This window comes from Sinohyriopsis cumingii, chromosome 12 (genome assembly GCF_028554795.1).
Source record: "Sinohyriopsis cumingii isolate HCF-2022 chromosome 12, ASM2855479v2, whole genome shotgun sequence".
In the NCBI taxonomy this organism is placed as follows: Eukaryota; Metazoa; Mollusca; class Bivalvia; order Unionida; family Unionidae; genus Sinohyriopsis; species Sinohyriopsis cumingii.
In genome coordinates this window covers 32,657,821-32,675,988 of record NC_142972.1, presented here as the reverse complement: position 1 = coordinate 32,675,988, position 18,168 = coordinate 32,657,821, and the positions used below count along the sequence as shown (strand labels likewise).

The following is an 18,168-nucleotide window of genomic DNA, read 5'->3' as shown; positions in this document are numbered from 1 at the left end:
GTGGCTGTGTAAAATTTTGTGTGAATGTCAAACATAGGAATAGTAAACTTTTGAGTGAAATATAAAATAAAAACCACAGTAGTTTTGTTAAAGGGGATTCTTTCTGAGCCAGCCCTATTTTGTTTGACGACTATGATACTTATCCTTGATAGGTCCTCGAATTAGGTAATCGATAACGAAATCGGCGCTGTTGCCTCAAAAAAGTTGTTTTCGTATTTTGTTTAGATTAACTCAGGGGTATCACGGGGGCAAAAATCATGCTTTCGTCCAAGTTCAAAAATATGGTTTCGCTAAGAAACCCCCCTTTAGATCCACTACTCGCATCCTAACACTTTATATTTCATATGGCCTATCTTAATAGTTGTCTTCCTGTTTTTCAGCTAAGCTTATATCTGGCTTGGGATCACATGACTTCTTAAAATCATCAGTAGTCAATTTAATTTGAATGGAGATTGACAACACTTTAGTTTGTTTAACATCTGTCTGTAGTGACAGTATGTAATATCAGTTTAGTTATTATACCCGTGCACAGTACCAAACGCCGTAACGCATCATGTACTTTTGAAACGGATTGACAAACTGGATGCATCTGACTATGCTATTCCGTACATCATTTTGCACATGATTATACAATATTGATTATTTCTGCTCCAGATGTCATGCAAGGACAAAGAATGCAGAAGATTTGGAAGAATAAGGCTTACAAGTACTTTGAAAAGGGAACTGGAAGAAAGGTCGAGGACTTCAAAAAACGAGAAGAGGTAAGAAAAAGTCCCAACCCTGTTCTTTCACTCCGTCATAATCTTTTTGGCTGTCATATTTTCTGTGAATCTACCCAGGATACCACTCTTGGCTGAAAGTGGTCTGAGCTAATCATAACAATGTATTAGAGTGCATGTTTAGTTTCTGAGACTCAAACATGGGTTACGTCTATACAGTTATGATTACATGTCCACGTTCTGTTAAGGCATACATATTTATTTAAACAAACATTAATTCGTTAGAAAAAAAGGTATTCATTGCCGACACAAAGCACGCTAGAATATTATTATAGTACGTATTTCATTGAAATCAATTGTAGAAAAAAAGGAGTAAATTCCTGTTGATATTTTTTGGTCGCCAAAAACATTGTCATATCAATGTTCAAGACAGTGGCTCATCAGACCTGTGTAGACCTAAAAGGGCATATATTTTGATGGACTGATATGTTTAAAGTACTTGTGTAAATGGTTTTGAGATATTAATACAAATAGGATACCTGTAATTAGCAGTTAAATGTTCTAAATGATAAAATAAGTCGCCATATGACTTCTGAAAAAGTCTAATAATGCTCATATATATATATATATATATATATATATATATATATATATATATATATATATATATATATATATATATATATATATATATATATATATATATATATATATATATATATATATATATATATATATATATATATATATATATATGTGTGTGTGTGTGTGTGTGTGTGTTTAAGCCACATGACCGTACTTTCTTAATATGCCGGCAAACGTTCTTTAGAGCCGTTAAATATATGACCCACCCACTCTTCCCCTCTTAATCGCCTTGCCGGTTGACACATTGGGAGGATGCTTGTTTCCTGTATACAGTTGAGATGAAGATTATTATGTGTAGATTGTGGTTAATACCGTTTCCTTTCTGGGATACTTATCTATATGAGCTACTATTATATTTATGCCGGAGGTTCTTGGCCTTCATCTTGCCTCTTAAAATGCAAATAATTTGAATCCTGAAACATATCAGAACTTCCCGTTGTAATCTTCCTGAAATAAGACTTTCCGTTGATTTAGGGTGCAAAGATATCAGATTTTAGGACTCGAGTAGTCGATGTGGTAGTCTACTATATGTTATGTTTTCAGCTGATAGAGCATGCATACTGCCGCCACCCCCAATTTCCGTAAATAATTTGAATACATTATTAGTGCATTTTCCTTCAGTAAGAAGCTCATGCTTGCAGTATAAAAACACGATAAATCCACATCAAACAGAAAAATGGCCATGACAATTGTTATGGTGCAGTCTTTCGGTTAATCATCGTAATCAGTGTATTGCATCATTAATGCCAGTTGGAACGACTATATCAGCAGGCCCCTGACACACTGGAATCACTGCCTTATTACAACCACAGCTGGCCAGTATCATTTGTAAAACGGCACATCGTATACCGTATATACAACATTACCGTATATAGTGGCCTACAAGTAGATCCAACTACAAACCGTACAGATCCACATAAACCATAGTTCAAATACCATATTAAGATTTATACCTCATTCCCTTTCACCAGTCCCGTAAGTGTTCTTAATTGGAAGGTTTAATAGCGATTCTACCCAGCCTGCATCTGTAGAAAGTCTCGTTTCTGTATTTTACAATCTGATTCTAAATTGTTTGGGGTGCAGATGATCGATTTCCATCTATGTTCTCTTTATTCTCAGTCTTGTATATAAATCTGTCTTCTTCACTTTTTTTTTTACCTCTTTCTTTCATCGTCCTCGTGATCGGCGTAAGTTTTACAATATCATTACACTGGACAACAAATTTTTACAAAAGTCATGTTACTGAAATAAAATTAGTCAATTCTTATCAATTTTTATGTGCTGAACACGAATATGACAGTCAAATTGCAAAATTGGCTCTAGTTTTTTTGTAATCTGCAAGAAATTAATGTTTACATAACGAAATGCATTCCAATAGTAAAAGGTCAACTGTAATAGCCTACCTATAAAAAATCAAGTCATTGACTACATCTTAGATTTCTTCGCCTGTGTTCGGGAGCATCTCTGAGGAGTGTCCAGCAGTAGTCAGCCAGCATTGTAGTGGACCATTTTCCCTGGTATCTTTGTTCCATTGTTGCGATATCTTGATGAAAACGTTCGCCGTGTTCATCACTAACAATACCACAGTTGCTAGGAAAGAAATCCAAATGGGAATGAAGGAAGTGAATCTTTAGAGACATATTGCAGCCAAGTTTCTTATACTTCATCAACATGTCTTCTACTAGTTCCTTATAGTTTTCTGCCCTAACATTTCCGAGGAAGTTTGTAGAAACTAGGCGAAAAGCATTCCATGCTTGTTTCGCGTCACCTTCCAGCAAGTTGTTGAACCGGTCATCTTTGAAAAGCTCTCGAATCTGAGGACCCACAAAAACTCCCTCTTTAATCTTTGCTTCGCTGAGTCGAGGGAATTTTTCATGCAGGTATCGGAATGCTGGCAAAGTCCGGTCAATGGCTTTCACGAAGTTCTTCATCAAACCTAGTTTGATGTGAAGGGGTGGTAGCAAGATTTTCTGAGCCTCAACCAGAGCTGGGTGTTGGATATTCTTCTCTCCAGTGGCTACATTCTGCCTGTGAGTCCATTCCTTCCTCATGTAGTGCATTTCCCTTGCTCGGCTATCCCACTCGCATAAGAAACACATGTATTTTGTATATCCTTGCTGCAGTCCCATTAAAAGGGCAACTACCTTCAAATCACCACAGAGGTGCCAGCTGTACTTGTTATACTCAATGGAATTCAGTAGCTGCCTTAAGTTATCGTATGTCTCTTTCATGTGGACAGAATACGCTACTGGAATAGATGGAAGAATGTTTCCATTGTGCAAAAGCACAGCCTTGAGACTCAGTTTCGAAGAGTCCACAAATAGTCTCCATACTTGTGGGTCATGAGTGATTTTTAAAGCATTCATGAGGCCCTCAATATCGGAACAGAATATCAGATTACTTTCCTTTCTGAAGAAAGGCTCCAATTGCTGGTGGCGCTTTCGATATGCAGTAATTGTGACATCTTCTTCTAGAAGATTCCATTGTTGGAGTCTTGATCCTAGCAATTCTGCCTTGTTCTTTGATAAGTCCAAATCACGAATCAGGTCATTTAGTTCTTCCTGTGTTATTCTGTGTGGGGTTGATGATGCACCACAGTGAAAATCTGGATCACTGCATGCTGATGGACCAGGAGAAGAACAGGTCGACTCACCTTTGTCTTCGTCAGATGAATCAAGAGAATATTCTGCTGGAGGTTCTGGAATAGGAAGTCCCTCACCATGTGGAACTGGTCTCAATGCAGACGGAATGTTTGGGTAGACTATTCTCGACTTCTTTCGCTTCGTTATTCCGCCGGAAAGAGGAGGAACCAAGCAGAAGTAACAGTCATTTAGGTGGTTGCTTGGCTCTCTCCACACCATTGGGACTGCAAACGGCATTGATGACCTTTTGCAATTCAACCACTGTGAAAGCTGTGTTGTACATGTAGCACAGCATATATGCGGAGCCCAAGGCTTGTCTTGGTCACCAACCTTGCATCCGAAGTAAAGATGATATGCCTTCTTCACTTGAGAATTGATACTTTTCTTCTGGTTGGCAAATGTCACTTCCCCACAAATATAGCAAAAATTGTCCGCGGTATTAACACACTTTCGAGGCATTACTGTTCTTTATTGTACGTAAATGGATAAAATAATAAGTTTTATGTAACAGTAGCTTGAACTGTCTCGCACAACGTCTAAAATATTTTAAATGCTGAACCTATCTGATTGGGCTTTATATAGTACACTGCTTACGTCAGCTTCAGCAGCCGCCTGGCATTAGTATAATAGGCCTACATATGTATAGTACACTGCTGACGTCAACTTACTTCAGCAGCCGCATGGCATTAGTATTGCATTGCATCAGAAAATGATGCAATCAACTGTGGATGATGTGAGCATGATGGTATTATGCAATGTTACATCATTATTCCGGATGTTGCTGCAGTCCTACTGGAGAAATTTACACAGTGAAACATAGAAAATGAGGTATATGAATATCTTCAAAACGAGAGCCAATACAAATTTTTCACGGTTATATTCGTGTTCGGCACACCAAAATACTACAGATTAGGGCCTTTTCAAGTCAGTAATGATTTCACTGTTGACCAGTGTTATCAGATACAGTCCTTTTTCTTAGTATGAGCAATCTGATTAACACAAAAATATATTTAACACACACACACACACACACACACACATACGCACGCACGCTTACATTTTATACTTTTTATTGGCATTATTAGGTTTAATTTCTATAATTTAGAGTGCAAACTCTAAATTTGATGTTATAAGATAAGCAAATCTGGCATTAATTTACTTTAATTTATGTTGGGTTATGGTTATTGTTAGTGTGAAAAATCATTTTAATATTAAAATACCCCGACATTGATATATAATTTAACCTCTCTATAACGAACTGTTTTACAAGAGATAGGATATCAACCATCGTGAGCAATTTGTCAGCATTGTTTGAAGAATTTGTAAATGTAATTACAACCAACAAGGACATATATGGGTATATAAATCTATGATCATAAAAGCAATATAGACGCATGCCACTGTCCATCGTCTTTATATTATTTCATTATTGATATACTGCATTTTTCAGAATAAAAACGCTCAATAAAGTTTATTTACAAACATTAGCCACTTTCTTCTTGATGTATTTTCCTATTTGTTCGTACGTCCCATATAACTTGGTGAAGCAAATTCACTGTTTTTGATACAATAAAATGTTTAAACTTTAAAAGCATCCAGTCCTCATTTCTCCCCACCCCATCCCCGAAATCCAAATTGTCGCTGCTTAAAGCCGAGGTCCACTACAGAATTAAGAGGGTTACTCTTTTCTTCAGTTTTCAGTCTACATTTAGCTGTCATCGGGAAAGTTGCTTCTTACCGATGTCTCTTTGGCTGTTGTGAATTGAAAACTAGTTGAAACAGTGATTGACGGGTGAAGTTTAACGTATAAATGTAACGACTGTCATTGTTAGCTGGATATAGAGGGAGGCTAATTAACTTACTATGCACAGCACACATGACTGACCCATGGGGGTTTGTTATTCACATCCAATTTAAAACTTCCAGTATCTTATTCATCCTACTCAACCAGTTACAGTCCATTGGTATAATAGAGGCTTCCAAATTCTTTCTAACGATACTCCTCGACCTTAAAAAAATTACAACCAGCCGTTACTTTACCAACATAAGTCTTCAAGTTAATTACAGATGGTAAATATTCTAAAGTTCAGACTATAGCTAGAAAACACAGTGATTCTTTTGGACAGATGTTGAAATAAACGGTCAGAATTTATCAAATTTCATAATTTCATGCAGAAATCAGGTCTCGGCAGAAGGGCGTCACTCCAACTTTTTAAATGGAAGCATCAACTCTTGGCATCAATTGATAATACATGGGGCAACGAGGTCCAAGGATATGCAGACTTTGTGGCGGATCCTCCGATTCCGGAATTCGGAATATTTACAGCGAACTCTACGAAAGAGATCAGAATAAGATTTTTCAATCTGATTGGATTTAAAGATGCCGCTGCCGACTTTAGATGTGCGTTCCTAAAATTCGGAGACACCTTAGACGCTGGGCCCATGGATATGGCATTCATGACAGGGACTGCTTCTCCATTCAACGATCTAGAGACGCTTCAGGACTTTTTGACTGGTCTGCAAGACGGACCAGCGGCTCTCAAATCATGGGCCTTGCGGCATCCATCGAAGTAAGTACCCACAGATTATCCTTGCTTCCAAGGTAGGTAGTCAAATTTATCCTAGGGCCTTTAGCTTTCGAATGATTCGTTGCATCTCTCATCTAAGTGCTTGGCATTTGCATTTCTTGTTAAGTGTAGTACAACGCCTGTATCGGTCTTTCTAACAATTATGAACAAAGATATCAGGCAGACCTTTCTCTGATGCTATAGCAGAACAATATAACAAGATCTCCTTTCTTGTAAGTGTAGAGATTTGTAAACTTGCAGACCACTAACACCCAATTGTTAATGAAAGAAAAGAAAATCGAAGAAATGAAATAGCAAAAGTTCAGAGCACAATTATATAATACTTTGAAAAATTTGAAAATCATAAGAATCAACTAGATTTGGAACCAGCCGTCTGAATGTAGTTTCCATGATTCTTAGACAAGGGGTATATCTTGTAGTAACGAAGCATTAAAAATTATGAAGTTTCGGAATTGGTTTGCTATTTTATGAAATAAAACTTGCATTCATTCGAATGTTGTTTTGTTTCAGTTACTATAATTTGGTTGACGGTTTAAGGAGAGCGCCAGAAGAATGGACATCACTGGATTATCATAACTACATGACTTATTCGTGCCTGACGAAAGGAAACGTTCTGCATCTCTTCCGATTCCGGTTGATAGGAACGGGTAACATGGCTGAATCAAAACTATCGTCAGTAGACCAGCAACATCCCTGGTAATTGTGTTTCTAGTTTGGGTCACATTGATTCGTAAGTGAATTCTTGGCAGGCAAACACCTTTATTTCCCACGCCCCTACCAAACTTGCTGCTTGTCTCTTGTGGATTAAGGTAATGAGTTTGGCTAATAATCTTACGGAAAAGGAACTTTTCTGAATAATGTTCCTAGGGTAGGGATTATTTTGTTTTCATTATATGGGGACTAGAGTTCGTATAGGTCGGCGGAGATAAGAATGTCTTCAGTCAGCAATAAGGTTACACTAGTCTTCTATAAAAGAAAGCATAATCATTTCATTGAATCCAAGAACACACGAACAGAGAAGGTGCAGAATTTAAACTAGACGTTTCCAAGTGTCAGCCACAAAGCTCCACCTCTACGCAAGGGTTTGAAATGTTAAATACGTGTCCACTTCTACAGAACATCCCCAATGATACCCAAACGTATCAGGTGCCTATCAGGAAAGGTTCAGGGGGATTTGTGTAACATTATGTACTCATGAAATCGCTCCATATTTTCCATATAATTACATATATATGCCTAAGTTGCCACACCCCTAAACAAAAACCCTCAGAATTAGTCGAAATTATGGGAGCTTTGTGAGCATCAACAGAACACCGCAATCATGCCACACAAACTAAAGTATCGATCCAAAACTATACAGTAGGATTCACTCGAAGGCACGCAACAAAGTGTGTGTGTGTATGTGTGTCTGTGTATATTGTTAGAGGCAAAATTGCACGGCAGCTCCTAATTTCCTACATTTATGAGCTTAAATCTCACGGAGATCGTGTTCAAAGGTTGCAGCATTGTACACTCGGGTTTGCAGAATCTATTGGACTGTTGTTTCGTATTCTATATGGCGACAGGCGAAAGTTTCGTTTTACAGGTACCAAATTCAAGTGATATATATATATATATATATATATATATATATATATATATATATATATATATATATATATATATATATATATATATATATATATATATATATATATATATATATATATATATATAAGATACGGTCAACTACATATGCCAAATATATTCTATGATAGGTTTGATGTCTGACGGAAATATGAGTCTTCAATCTAGGTAGCACCAGAGATTGTAGCATATTGAAGAATGCCTCAGTGCGAAGTGTGAACCTCATATCTCTACATTTTCCCCTGTAACTGTGTTAGTGATTATTATATGCATGTGTATGTGTGTTTCTATGTGTGTGTGATTTAGATGTTTAACGTAGCTTTAAAAAAATTCCAGTCATGTCGCTACAATGTCTGCAGTATGGCAGTTTATGGTGATGTCTAGCACTGGGGTATCATGCCGCAGGCATATATATGGATGTCCCACCCAGTCCCATCCTAACACCAGACCAACCAGTCCTAACACTAACCTCTTAATGCTGAGCGCCTAGCGAGGCAGCTGTTAGTACCATTTTTAGAAGTCTTTGGTATGACTCGGCCGGGGTTCCAACGCGCAACCTTCGGCATCTGAGGCGGACGCTCTAACCACTAGATCACCGGAGCGGTCTCTTTTTTGACGTTAGAACTATTATAAACTTACATGACTGAGAACATTTTAATACGCATCTATTTAACCTTAAGTACGTACAATTCTATTTAATGCCGTTTAAATGACTATTTCAAACGGGATATATTCAGCGTGCTGTTTAAGAACAAATGATTAACCTTTTCGACAGGGATTTGGTGCAGTCAGACTCAAAAGAAAGAAGGGCACAAGGGACCTCCTTGCCAGATAGCCTTAAACGAATTAACGAAACATATCCAACCATGAAGCTTCAGGTCCAGTCTCGAGGCACAGTGTCCAAATCCGCTCAAGACAGTATCATAGATCCCTCTGTAGTTTGGGACGAGAAAGAATGCCCATGGCGAGACTTAGCCAGCATTGTTTTTACATACAATATTTCAAACCTCCCGGAAGAGAGAGCAAAGTATGGTTTTGACAAATTTCCAAAAGGAGTTCAGTTGAACACGTCCTCAAAATTAGAGTCGTACACAGAGTTAATACTTTTCCAAGAGAGGGAGCTTTTGTCATCAACCAGAGAAAGAAAGGTGGCTGAAGAATCTGCTTCAAAGAAACAGAAAATGACAACATATATTATTCAAGTGGAGACTGGATTCTACATGTTCTCTGGAACCAATGCCACTGTATCGATATGTATATTTGGTAAGTGTTTATGCTACTATTTATTTATATTTTTTGATTATACCCATCAGAGTTGTCCATGCATCCTTCAAGAAGATTTTATTTAAGTTATATATTAACTGTGACGCTAAAAATCAAATTAAAACATTTTTTTTCATGGAATGAAAATGACTTTCTTTAATTAATTGCATAATGTTATTAGACCGTTTATAGATATCATCAGCGAACATCTGATGCACATGAACAAGACACAAATACGGTTTTCATTTTTAAAGTCTTCAGATGGTTGGTGAGAAACGCCTTCCTTTCTATTCGACTCTGCATCTAATTTGAATTTAGTTACTACAGAAACAAACGTAGCAAAAAGAGGGACGAAAGCAACAACCAGTTAAGTAAGGAGCCACGCAACTAACCACATGACCAATTTAGATAGATAAGGAGATATACTTTCAGATAAACTTAAGTAGAGTTTACTCTCTGTGCCTTCTTTAAATCTTCATTAGGCACCACAGATCGGACAAAAAGACTTCTCCTTGACAAATGTTTCCAAAATGACTTTGAAAGAGGACACAAAGATGCCTACTTTGTATCAGCGCCATCTGTCGGTGACATCAAATACATCAAGCTTTACGTCGAGGGCGGTTCAATCGATCGTGAATGGTACCTCCGGAGCATACTTATCTTTGACCTTGAGAGCAGGAAATCGTATGACTTTCCTTGTTTCCGATGGTTAACCAGCACCATCACGCTTCCCAGAGGAACTGGTAACATTTATAGAGTTGTTATTTTAGTAGCAGAGCTCATCGCTCTTGTAAAAGCCGAAATCTATGTAGGCTTTTGTTGTTGTTGTTGTCATAAAATTACTTTTGAACTATCCATCGATTGTATCAATTTTCTCAATAGTTATACTTGTATTTGCAAATTCCCATGCAAATTCGTCTCTCGAATAATGTTTAATTTGTTTCATTGATCTATCGGTAGAATGTTTCTATGCTCGATTCTTTCTTTCGGTGTATTAGGTGTGTCGAACTGTCTGGCTGTGTGATAGACCTTACGTCAATTTATTTTAACCAAAAATATTCATGCATAAAACCAGTATGACATGGACGTACGAAAAACCAACCACGACTTCTCAATCACTAGTGAAAGTGTTTATATAGTCTTCTTACAATTCTAAAAGAACCATTCTGTGTTTTTCAGCTGTCTTGCCACAAGAGGAGACGGATCCAGCTTTGCAACGTGTTCGGCTAATGTGGTTGGCAGATGAACAGATGATGGTTCGTTGGCAAACACAGACTGGTTTGCCAGGCAACGTAGGTATGAATTTGACATATTACACTAACGTAATGCTTCATAACGAACGACAGAGACTTAGCAATTTGTAACATTCAATTCAGAATTGGGTATGATGAACTAGAGAAAGTAATATGTCTCCGTGAGGCTATGGCATAAATTAGTGAACTCCCCAAATTACCATCTCGTTAATATTTTTGATGAGTCTTTATTAGATTAAATTCTCTGCCAAAAAAGAAAGAGAGGTTGCATTTCTATTTTTAAAATCATACCTCCATATTGTACCATGTAGTACAAAAGTGAATTTGTTTGTATGTTATGTCGCACTAAAATATACTATTCTGATTTAGCCTGTATGATGAAAATCGTTTGAAGCTCAGATTTTCTTTCCTGTACATGTATAATACACTTCATAGGCGTATTGAAATTTAGAGTGGATTTAGAGAAACGGGACGAACCCAGGAAACAGCGACTCGACGAATCGCCATATTCCACACATCTGCCGCAAAACTGAATAAGTGCTTTGTCATCGAAATTCCGATGGGCGGATAGTTAATCTTGTCCAGGTCAATGCTCGATTTGTTAAATAATGCCACATATTATAGGTAGTGTGTGGATTAAGAGGACATCTACCGCCGTAATGGTTAGACACTTCGACAAACTGAATTTTATAACATGCATACTTTCAATATTTAATAGCATAATTATTTCAAGCCCAATTCAGTGTGATTTTCAGTACCACGCGAAACTATATCTCCACTAAAGTGATTAAAAAGAAATCCCACAGAAAGTTTTGGTTCTAAAGAAAATGATATGATAAGATGAGTTTCAAATTAGATTGGATCATCAAATACATAGTCTTTCGATGCAAGTTGTTGAATCCACAATGAAAAAGAAAACACATTCCTTGACCACCATAGGCGTTCTGATGACCATATATATAATGAAGGAAAAGGCTGCCTTACAAGGATTGAAATATAACAAATAACTGAACATATTCCACGTAATGCATCCATATATTGTGAGCTATACGGCCAATCGAAATAGGTATAAGAAAATAATATTACGCATATATATATATATATATATATATATATATATATATATATATATATATATATATATATATATATATATATATATATATATATATATATATATATATATATGCATATAAACCTTCCTTATCAAGAGGAAATTAATATTATTGGATATTATTGTAGACTATCCAACATACAAGAACTTGCCAAGAAATTTAAGATTTGCTACAGATCGGGAATGGGAAAAGAAAGTGATTCTCGGAAGCTTTGCGATCAAAATGAAAATCCACAGCTTTTTGACTGCCTTTGAAGCTTTCGATGATTTTGAAGATTTCAAGGCATTGGCAGAGGTTTTGGATCAGTCAGAGATCTCCAAGCATATCATAGCAAACGACAACTGGAAAAGAGATGAGGAATTTGGGAGAATGGTCCTCGATGGAGTCAACTCAGTTATGATCAAAAGATGCAAGGCACCTCTGGACCATTTTCCTGTCACAGACGATATGTTGCAGGGAATTCTGGAAAGAGATTTGAGTCTGAAAGATGAAATGGAGGTAAATTTGATGAGATAATATTTATATTACTCGTTTAAAGTGAGATGAAAATTTGAAGGAAAAATGTGAATGGCGTTTTGTCACTGAAGGTGTACATGATAAATGTATACAATAATCATTGCCTAGACACAAGTCAAGGAGAAACTCATAAAACTAGAGTATATATAAAACAGTGGACCAATGTCCCAAGTACATCCGTTTAAGATCAATACATACGAAAGCAACGATCTCCGCACCACGCTAATAGCTGACGTTAAATTGTTATAAAGATCAGATATATACTTCAAAGGTTTTGACAGAATAATATCCTGTAATCACTTTCATTCTCTTTTGGTATCACCCTCGAATACAAACTCACGTCGTCATGCTGTTACTCCAATTGTATCACATTCCCCACTTACTAACCAATTATTAAGAAATTTATATTGTCACTGTACCTATGTCGCGAGATGAACTTCAACATTGGTATTTCAGGCAGGGCATGTGTACTTACTGGATTACAAGGTGCTGCAAGATGTCCCAAGGAAAAACCATAGCTATCTTCCGACCCCACTTTGCATGTTGTATCTACGGCCCAACAGTGCATTGGTTCCCATAGCCATACAGTTGGGACAGTGTCCCGAAGAAGCAAATCTAATTTGGACCCCACATGACACCGAACTAGACTGGCTGTTCGCCAAGACATGGGTTAAAACAGCAGACATACATGTGCATGCCCTGAATACCCACTACTATCGAGCTCATCGAGTTTCAGAGGTGTTTGCTGTTGCAACGTTCAGAAATCTACCGCTGGCTCATCCCGTCTTCAAACTATTGGTTCCGCATTTAAAATATACTATTGCTGTGAATGCCACTGCTGGAGAAGTCCTTCTCGGAGGTGAAGACTCCATTTTCTTCAAAATGCTAGCCATCGGGGGTCATGAGGCGAGGTTGATTGAAAATGGATATAAAGAATTCCACTGGGATCTTCTCAACATACCGAAAGAGTTTGCCATGAGAGGCGTAGACGACCCAGTGCTTCTTCCTAATTACCATTACAGGGATGATGCACTCATCATGTGGAAATGCATCGGGGAATTTGTCTCGAAGGTAGTAAACGTCTATTACAGATCTGACTCAGATGTCAACAATGACCACGAGTTGCAGTCCTGGATGCGAGAAATCAAGGAGAAAGGATTGGTCTCCTGGAATGAAGATAATGGTGTACCTAGAAGCGTTGAGTCGGTGTCTCACCTCGAGGAAATCCTAACCATGATTATCTTCAACGCGTCTTGCTATCATGCAGCTGTCAACTTTGGACAAGCAGATTACTACACATTTGGTCCAAATTATCCGAGCGCGATGCGAACGCCACCACCCACGAAGAAAGGAAGTACAACGATGGCTTCAATGATGGCGGCGCTGCCCGTAAAAGCGGATCAAGCCTTAGCAGTTGCATTTGCCAATTATCTTAGCACCTACTCTGAAGACGAGGTTTGTAAACTTATTCATTTAACTGAATGTTAAACAAATTTTTAACATGGGTTCAGGATCTTTTAATATCGTGTCCACTGTGCTATTTATTTCACAAGGTATCAGTTATATCAGTGATTGTGTAAATTTAACATGAGACTGACACATACATACATATATACATACATACATGCACACACAGATATATATATATATATATATATATATATATATATATATATATATATATATATATATATATATATATATATATATATATATATATATTCCTGCATTAAACTGCAACAGTAAAGGAGATTTCACATCGGAATAAGAATGTCTGTCATTCGCATTTTTATTACGTTTCCTTAATTCTGTCGGGGCACCGAGTGGCCGAGTGGTCTAAAGCGCTCTCCGTTACGGATCACTGCCATCTCACCTCTGTCTACGTGGGTTCGAGTCTAGGATTCGGCCAATGTGGGTATGTGAGAAAGCTTGCCAGTAGCTTCTCGTGGGTTGGTGGCTTTTTCCGGAGGTTTCCTGTGTTCTTCCTCCACCATTAATGCTGGCCGCCATGCATGGCCTATCGTGTGCTGAAAAATGGCGTTAAACCCCACAACAACAAGAACAATAATTCTGTCTATAACAACTCGTTTTTATTTTTTTTTACAGATTCCCGGAATAATAACCTTTGACATTTTGCTTTTTGAAGTGAATAATTTTTTATGATTGATAGGTATATCTTGGCGAGTTCCCAGACGTACATTTCGCGGAGACAGCAGTACTGAAAGCACAAGAGGAATTCCGACAGGAACTGAAGAAAATTTCTGAACAAATGAAAACGCGGAACCGGAAAATGGATATTCCTTACTACTATCTACTTCCGGAACGGGTACCTAATTCAGTTGATGCGTAGTTCCAATAAGTTTTCAATCCGTGGATCGAACTTTCATTAATAACTATTTAAAGTCATGAATGTGTCTGAAATGTGCTTCTGAGGCGGTAACAAAAGTAGATGGTGTGACATTATTTGGCCAAGTGCAGAATAGCATAACGGCATAAAGACTAATGTCCGAAATAGATGTAATTTAGAATAAACTTTGATAAAATTGTATATTGAATATTTTTAATTCGGTAATGAAATCAATACTGTAACAGCGAAACACGTGCAGTGCACAACTACGCAGTACTGTTCAAGATTTCATTGATGATGAAGTCAACCATCGTGAATAATTCAACTTTTTCTTGCGTTCTTCAATATCTTTCATAGAAGGGATGTTCTCATTTTGTATGTTTTCAGATGCTATCGTGTATTTAGTATTCAACAGTGGAACATTGTTTTTGTGTGTTAAGTATCAGATAATGGACATGAAGAAGGAAAAAAAACAACATTAATGTGAAGGCCCATCTTTACCGACACTATCAGGTTTACCAACCGTCATTTGAAGCCAATCGATGAAACATATAATACTGTCTGCATCGTACCTAATTGAATGTTTCGTCCTAAAATCCATGTAATATTCGTATCCTCATGTTGTTAATTAATTCCAGACTTTCGTAATGTAGTATTTTTGTCTCTTATATTCAGTGATGTTATCTATTTTCCTCATTCCATTTGCTGCTTTTCGGTATTCTTTGTTTTCATCTCGATTTACTCTTGTATTCATTTTGGCAAAATGTAAATTCGTTTCAATTTCTCTGAACTCAGTTATGTATTTGTTATTATGTATTTAACGTCTGGACATATTACATATATCTTGAAATCCGGTTTTTGTTCAAAATATTATTTTCTTCAGAAATTAACACTGTTTGGTCGTGTCTGCACACGTTACCTTCATCACCGGCTCTGAGAAATGGCGTTAAACCCCAAAGCAACAACTATTCATATCTTCCACTTGATGAGAACATTAATGCGTGAAATATAGGAGATACAAGGAAAGGAAACACTTCAGCACATGAGAAATAGCAAAATTAAGCGAAGACGTTCGTCAAGCATTTGCACGTGCACCTTTGGTCTAGCACATAGTGATGTGCATTTGCACGTATATCCTTTGTTTTTCATATAGTGACTTATATTTACACTAATATCATTTGTATTGTATATAGTGGCCTGCATTTGGACGTATAGCCTTTGTCTTATATAGTTGATTGTATTATGGATAAAGGGAAAATAAAGGGACTGTATCATGCACAAAGGGACTGTATTATCGATAAATTGACTGTATTATGGATAAAGGGACTATATTATAAAGGGACTGTATTATGGATAAAGGGACTTAATCATGCTCAAATGGGACTGTATTATGGATAAAGGGACTGTATTATGGACAATGGGACTTTATAATGGATAAAGTGACTGTATTATTGATAAAGTGACTTTATTATGGGTAATATATAAATGAATCATGCATAAAGGTGAGTACACAGTGCTACAGGACTCAAGAACAATTAATTCTATAAGGAACGGACATTTTAATTTTCGCGGGTGGAGCCTTGTCCGGGGATTTAATTGACAACAAATGTCCGGCCCAGAATAGCTTGCTCATAAAAGAACTATTTTATTGCGAATACCTGGCGACAGTTTAGAGAAAAACACTAGAGGGACTCACTGCCGGCATTGATTGCTTTTTGTACTTAGGCAAGGAAGAAGTTAGGGATACTATTAATACTAGTATTACTGAGAAATGTGGCGGGCAGTGATGAATTAAAAACAGTACTTCCAAAACTGAACCACTTTTCACATTTTTGTTTTCAAACAATATCATATTGCCAATAAGAATATTTGATAAAAATTTCAGTAACATAGATAATCTAAAAATTTTGTTAAATTTGATAAATTTGAGCGTTTTTGATCAAAATGAAACATTTTATTGTTATGTATATTTGATTTAATTATATCTATTTCAATTTAATTGTTTGTCAGCTTTAAAACTGTATTATTTTTCATTACCTGATATTGTAATGTAAATTTATTCACTACAGACGATACTTTTTTTTAGAAAATAATTTGACCTTGACTGTTAGTTTATAAATACCAGGTGTTGATCTAAATCCTGACCTTGTTTCACAATTTGTAGCAACTTTCGTAAACAAGTTCTATTTTATTTTAAAATGGTTGTTTCCAAGGTCATGATATGACTTTGTCTTTAAGGTGTAAACACTTTTTTATTTCTTAGAGTGAAAATGATTGGTTTTCGTCAGATCACACTGGGTAAAGGTGATCTGTAACAAGTACTTCCTTCTGTACCCTACCAAAAGATGATCACGTGACCCCTTGATTACGTTTTAGAAAGACCATATAACCCATGGTTTGGGGAATTAATCTAAGTAGAAGCTGGTCTTTTAAACTGTTAATTTTATGTTGTGCTGTTTGGAGTTTTTTAAAATTACTTGGTTTGAAGTTATTTCAAATTATTTGGATCCAAAAGGATTAATTCTGTTATTTTTCTGGAAAATACGTGTGCTCATGTAATATTGTGGAACAAGAACAGTTTTAAAAAAAAATATTCAGCTATCAGAAACCGGAGTGATAATTCTTGTTTCTACAAGGAACTGTATACTTCAACACTACATATTGCAGCTTACGTCATCGTCTTCCATCTTGGATTCTTCTTCGGGATTCGAACGTGAAATCAATAGAACATTTTGTTCTTAGGACTACTAAAACTGTTATTCTTGGATTATTCTTGGATTATTTTTGGATTTGATTCTATAAAACTGTAAGTTCATATTTTTTCATTTTTGCAGAATTTTTCCAGTGAAATAACTTATTGTATTTTTAAAAGCTTGTTTTCACTATTTCTTGAGTTACTGTTTATTCGAGCCTAAACACGTGACATCAGATTATAGAAACGTTGACACGAAATCCCAGGGATACTAGAACGTGACAGGGCCTAGTCAAAGGTGAGCAGCATTTTGAGTAAAGAAAGTTGCCGTCATTTATCGAATCATAATTTCAAATGGTCACTGCTTGAATACGATTTACTAGGCTTGATTGTATTTTGTGAGCTAATGAACATCTTGACATTTTGACTATATTGTCGAACTGTAAATTTGTGGCAGTACTATTGTTGACCTTCCTGGTGATGTAAATGAAACATGACGCCTCACCGTAAAAAAGTGACAGACGGTCAGAAGCAGATGATAATTCAGCTAGCCTATAAAAAAAATTAGTGGTAGAAAAAAATATCTGAAATTATTGGAATATCACATTACACAATTTGTAAATATTAATTAAATGTTTCTCAAACGAGTTTCCTAGAGGGGACCAACAAAAGGGAACATATTGTACTTTCCCGTCGTGTTTATCGCACGTTTTGACAATTGTAAACACTCCTTGCAGGACCTGAATAAAAATTTTAATTAAA

The 18,168-nt window shown here is 36.6% G+C and overlaps 1 protein-coding gene across 2 annotated transcripts; it reads left to right on the top strand.

The window, feature by feature from the left end:
- The first annotated feature begins 355 nt into the window (after positions 1-355).
- On the top strand, positions 356-18,168 carry LOC149786211 (polyunsaturated fatty acid 5-lipoxygenase-like). Of its 2 annotated transcripts, XM_089976582.1 has the most exons (9): positions 377-761; positions 6,182-6,576; positions 7,105-7,290; positions 8,996-9,483; positions 9,966-10,226; positions 10,663-10,779; positions 11,979-12,349; positions 12,824-13,822; positions 14,538-18,168. In XM_089976582.1, the coding sequence occupies exons 1-9, from the start codon at positions 660-662 to the stop codon at positions 14,715-14,717; spliced, it is 3,099 nt and encodes a 1,032-aa protein (XP_089832708.1). In that variant the 5' UTR covers positions 377-659; the 3' UTR covers positions 14,718-18,168. The 2 variants fall into 2 exon arrangements, with proteins under 2 accessions (XP_089832709.1, XP_089832708.1); XM_089976583.1 differs by lacking the exon at positions 12,824-13,822 and having other exon boundaries at positions 356-761.

What these genes read in the sequence shown, in the direction of transcription:
- LOC149786211 (XM_089976582.1), top strand. Translation starts at nt 660, where the DNA reads ATGCAAGGACAAAGAATGCAGAAGATTTGGAAGAATAAGGCTTACAAG. An exon ending in GTAGACCAGCAACATCCCTG is followed by an intron (nt 7,291 to 8,995) that starts GTAATTGTGTTT and finishes CCTTTTCGACAG; the next exon opens with GGATTTGGTGCAGTCAGACT. An exon ending in TGTATCGATATGTATATTTG is followed by an intron (nt 9,484 to 9,965) that starts GTAAGTGTTTAT and finishes AATCTTCATTAG; the next exon opens with GCACCACAGATCGGACAAAA.